General features: G+C 32.9%; 1 protein-coding gene across 1 annotated transcript in view; it reads right to left on the bottom strand.

Annotated features, from left to right (window-relative positions):
* Positions 1 to 6: 6 nt before the first annotated feature.
* ARGLU1 (arginine and glutamate rich 1) overlaps positions 7 to 4,602 on the bottom strand; it is a 30,135-nt gene continuing 25,539 nt past the window's right edge. The window contains exon 4 of the mRNA XM_019663726.1: positions 7 to 336. Coding sequence (XP_019519271.1) covers positions 172 to 336 — 165 coding nt within the window. The 3' untranslated portion in view covers positions 7 to 171. The remainder of the gene's footprint in view (positions 337 to 4,602) is intronic.

The following is a 4,602-nucleotide window of genomic DNA, read 5'->3' on the forward strand; positions in this document are numbered from 1 at the left end:
AGTTATGGGGGGGAAAAAAGGAATTGCAGAGCATAGCCCCTATTAGAACAAGCTAACTTTCCAGATTTTCCAAATTAAAAAAACAAAAACAAAACAAAAAAAACACTTCAACATGAAGCTACAATACAAAGTTTTTCCATTTTTCTTTGTAAAAAGTTCAGAGTTTGCAATTTAATCCTGGGTTTTTAATGTGAAGGACAGTTTGGGCCTGGACTTCCCCTTGCCCAGGATAATTTTTTGTTCTTCTTTTTGTTGACGTTGTCGCTCTTGTTCTAGTTTCATCCTTTCCTCATGAATCTTTCTTTGTTCTTCAACAATTCTCAACTGTTCTTCAGCCTGGAAATTAAAAGTAAAAATTAGAAATTTCTATGAATTTCATGTCTTCTGTTAGTAGTTTGGGAAATCAGGTGAGAACTGATAATCAATAGGAATATACAATAGAATGTTTAATAAAACTTGCTTAAGGTCACACAAAATGTTGAGAGAAAAAATATTGAGAAATTAGAAAAAACTCATTATTTCTATTTTCCGTATGAAAAATATATGAATTACAGAAAAGCACGTATATGTTTTGAAAATGGAAATTTCTACAAATCACGCCTTGAGATCAGTATAGATTTTGTCCTGTTACCTACTTTTATCTACACTTTCAGTACATCAGATTAACAAACTGTCAATCACAAACCAAGGCATGGATTTATTCAAGAGTATGTTATCTACCAATTACTATAACTAGATTTATAGTTAGAAAGGCATACAAAAATTATACGAAAAATCACCAGTGCAACTACATTATATTGTTAATATACAGCCAATAAAAACTAAAGACCCCTGAACCTTGAGAGAAAAAAATTAGGAAACCCTTTTCGACCTGGCTGACTTTAAAATGCTATCTACAATAATTTCAAACAAACCCTTGTATAACTCCTGAAGTGTAGTGCATTTATCTTCTTTAGTCTCAAGCAACCAACTTCCTTCCAATGTTCTTTATAGATTTCCCCTCTTTACTAAAAAAACGCAGGCCATTCTCTCATGAACTCCTTCCTCATCAAGTCTCTTTCTTGCCTACCAAAGGTACCATGCCCACCTTCTTAATTCACAACCAAGTACAAATTTACTCCTCTCTCCCAGGGGATATTAGGCAAATGCGTGGAGATTTGGCTGTCACCAACTGGGAGAGTGACTCCTGGCCTGTAGGGCATAGAGAACAGGCATGCTGCTAGATAACGTACAATGCACAGGACAGCCCCCCACAACAAAGAATTATCTAACCCTAAATGTTAATAATGCCAAGGTTGAGAAAACCTGCTCTAACCTTTGAATTTTTAATCTGTTATCACTGAGTTATCCCTTTTTTCTTATTTGACTTTGATCTTAAAACACTCACTGCATCCTTTGAATGACTTCCTATTCCTACTCAAACTCAAATTTAAAGGAATTATTACTCTCATCTCCATTATTCTACTGAAATTATTTTTTAGACGGTCAAAAATTAACAAGAAGTTTAGTGACCTTTCTCTATTCTTCTGTTCACTTGAATTCGAGTTTCCTGTTTGTCTGCACTGATAGGTTTAGGAATAGTAAAATTCAATGTGACTGAATTACAGGCTTTATGGAAGAAGATAGGAAAGGTGATAGACTCTGCTACACAAGGTGTTTACATTTTATCTTGTAGGTAGGAAAACCCCCAATTTTATTTTATTTTATTTTTTAGCTGAGCCATCCTGCCACCTGTTGGTAGCTCAGCAGCTCAGCTTGGGCCAGGCATCGAACCGCTGTTGCTCAGNAACACAGAGCCTAACTGCTTGGGCCTTCAACACCCATTTTAGATTTCTAAATTGAGGCTCTCATTGTTTTATCTTCAGTGGTCCTTTTTAGGTCCTTTCACTAAATACCACTCTGGTATTTGAGTGTTCATAAAACTCCTGGAGGGAGTGGCAAGTCTAAAACATTAAGATATCCTGTCTTCAGAATTTCTCATGGGTAGGAATACAAAACAGATGGATGGGTCTGGGTGTAAAGGAGAATTGAGACAACTGAAAACAGAAGCTCTAGTTAATAGTAACAGCTTTGGAGAAATTTTAGTTGACAAATGGTAGAGCCTTAATATAAAACGATGCATATTAGAAATGACAGAGTGCCATTAGCCAGGATTCTATGCTTATTTTACTTCATAAAATTGTAAGTACAAAACTACTGAAAATTCTTAATGTACTGATGGCCATACCAAAAAGCTATGTACATGTACTAGCACAACTAAATGACTCAGTATTTGAGGACAGAAATAGCCTAATATGCTTCATCTTAAGGGAAGCTGGAGAAGTATATCTTTAAATACAAACCCCTTCCCCTCTTTGTAACCATTAAAGAGTCCTCACACCACGCTAATTTAAAGTTTTAGTTTATACAACTGATTTAATTCTGCAAACTCCACAATATAAATGGCAATAACTACATATTTTAAATACTGTAGTAAAAATAAACAGTCATTAATTTTATAATGCATTAAGAAATAATCTAAAAAACATTGTGAATAAAGCATATTTAATAAATTAGGAAACATCTGAATTAATAATAGACTGGGAAAGAATTTGAACTTTTATAATATGTACACAAAGGCAGTGGAAACAAATGGAGAAAACAAATTATTAAAACATTGTTGCAGCACAGAAAAGATTGGGTGTATTTTATTAACAATTACATCCTTTTTCCTGTAGCCTGGCACAGGAACAATTTCAGTATCTGATGTGAGTCTCCAACAGCAAGCAGATACTGCAATATGTCACTAAGCAACTTACTGTGATTTCACACCATATGTGGCAGTAAGAAATTAAAAAGAAATTAAAAGGCACGCACAAGCTGATTTCAAATATTTTAAGTGCAGGCTACTCTCTTAAATACAATGTTTAGAACAGTTGTATAGCAAAACAATTTTTAAATAAACATTTCCCAAAACTTAAATACACAACTTAGGAACAATGGATCTGTACCAAAAAAGTTACATTAAAAAAAGTGTAAGAATTATGAAATTAGAACCTATATTAAGAAGTCAAATATGATTTGTAAGCAACCCATATTATTTAGGTAAATAAAGCTGAGTGTTTTAGAGTAATAAGTATTATGTTTGCTAAGTCAGGTCTCACTACAGTTCATGCCTATTTAAAATTCTATCTTTAAAGATATGTAAACTGATTTTATTGTTCCTTACCACAATTAGACTCACTGAAGAGCTCAAACTAAAGCAATAGCATTTTTCTTAGCATGCACACACAAAATAATCTATCATTTAGTCATCTCATATATGTTTCCACTTTTAAAGACTGATCAAACTGTCTCAAAAATATTGGGAGAACATTTTCTCTACTTTGATGACATATTTATGCAACTCAGGTAGCATTTTTATATCCATATCCTTTTCTCGAATGTTTAATACCCGATTTAAAAGAAACATATGTAAAGATAAATGAGGCAGATTCTAGTGTGTAAGTCATCCATATTACATGCAAAAACAAAAACTTGTAAGTTTAAATGTGTTTGTGCCCAAAATAAACGTGCAAGTACCCTAGAATGAAGATGATTTGACTACCTTAGCCTTTTGTGAAAATACAAAGCTAAGTTCTTTCTGATGGCCTACTTTGAAAATAATCTAGGATTCTGTAACTTTTTAGAAGCATTTTTCTATAGTCTTTAAGTATAATTTGTGGTGATAATACTTACATCATAAAACAGAGGCACAGGATTGAGAATTTAAATCTTTTTCTGGGTGATTAGTTTTTCTTAAAGGTAATAATAATAATACTGCTGTCATAATTGCTGTTATTAGCATAAATGAGATATTTGTAAAAATAGCCACTAAATACTAATTCACAGGTATATTTAATGCACATATAAATCCTACGTTAAAAGTATAAATGGGAGGAAATATAGCATAGTTCTAGGATTTCTAAATTATTGACCATCAAAAAGTAAACCACCCTCTTTAAGACTTAACAGAACTTTAAAAAAAATTGCTTCAACATATGAATTTAAGACTTTACTTTATTCAGCAAAATCATTTATTTACACAATGGGGAATGCTGGTTTGATTTTGTCAATGAAATAAAAACAAACTGAACAAAGACAAAACTGAGCTGTATGTATATTTTGTATCAGAGCTGACCAACTGTTTCCTTACCTGTATCAGGAACACCAAGAGCAACAGTATCATGAAGACACTGGCTTAACAATACACCACATAGGTCCAGCAACACCCTGGGAGCTTCCAATGCAATTACTAACTTTTTCTTTTTTTATAAATATATAAAAAAACAAAAAGTCAGCAAAACCAGCATTATGATGTAGTAAACAGTATAACTCTGAAGTCCATGGGTCAGTAAAAACCTTATCAGACCATCCATAGTTTATAAAGTGATCTGTTCTTCTTCAGACCACTGATACAGAATCCAAACAGGTGAAAAATATATCACTTTTTAGAAGACAACAATGATCTGATAAGGATTTGACTTAATGGAAGTTATGGGGGGGAAAAAAGGAATTGCAGAGCATAGCCCCTATTAGAACAAGCTAACTTTCCAGATTTTCCAAATTAAAAAAACAAAAACA

The sequence above is a fragment of the Hipposideros armiger genome, unplaced genomic scaffold (genome assembly GCF_001890085.2).
Source record: "Hipposideros armiger isolate ML-2016 unplaced genomic scaffold, ASM189008v1 scaffold_401, whole genome shotgun sequence".
Lineage (NCBI taxonomy): Eukaryota > Metazoa > Chordata > Mammalia > Chiroptera > Hipposideridae > Hipposideros > Hipposideros armiger.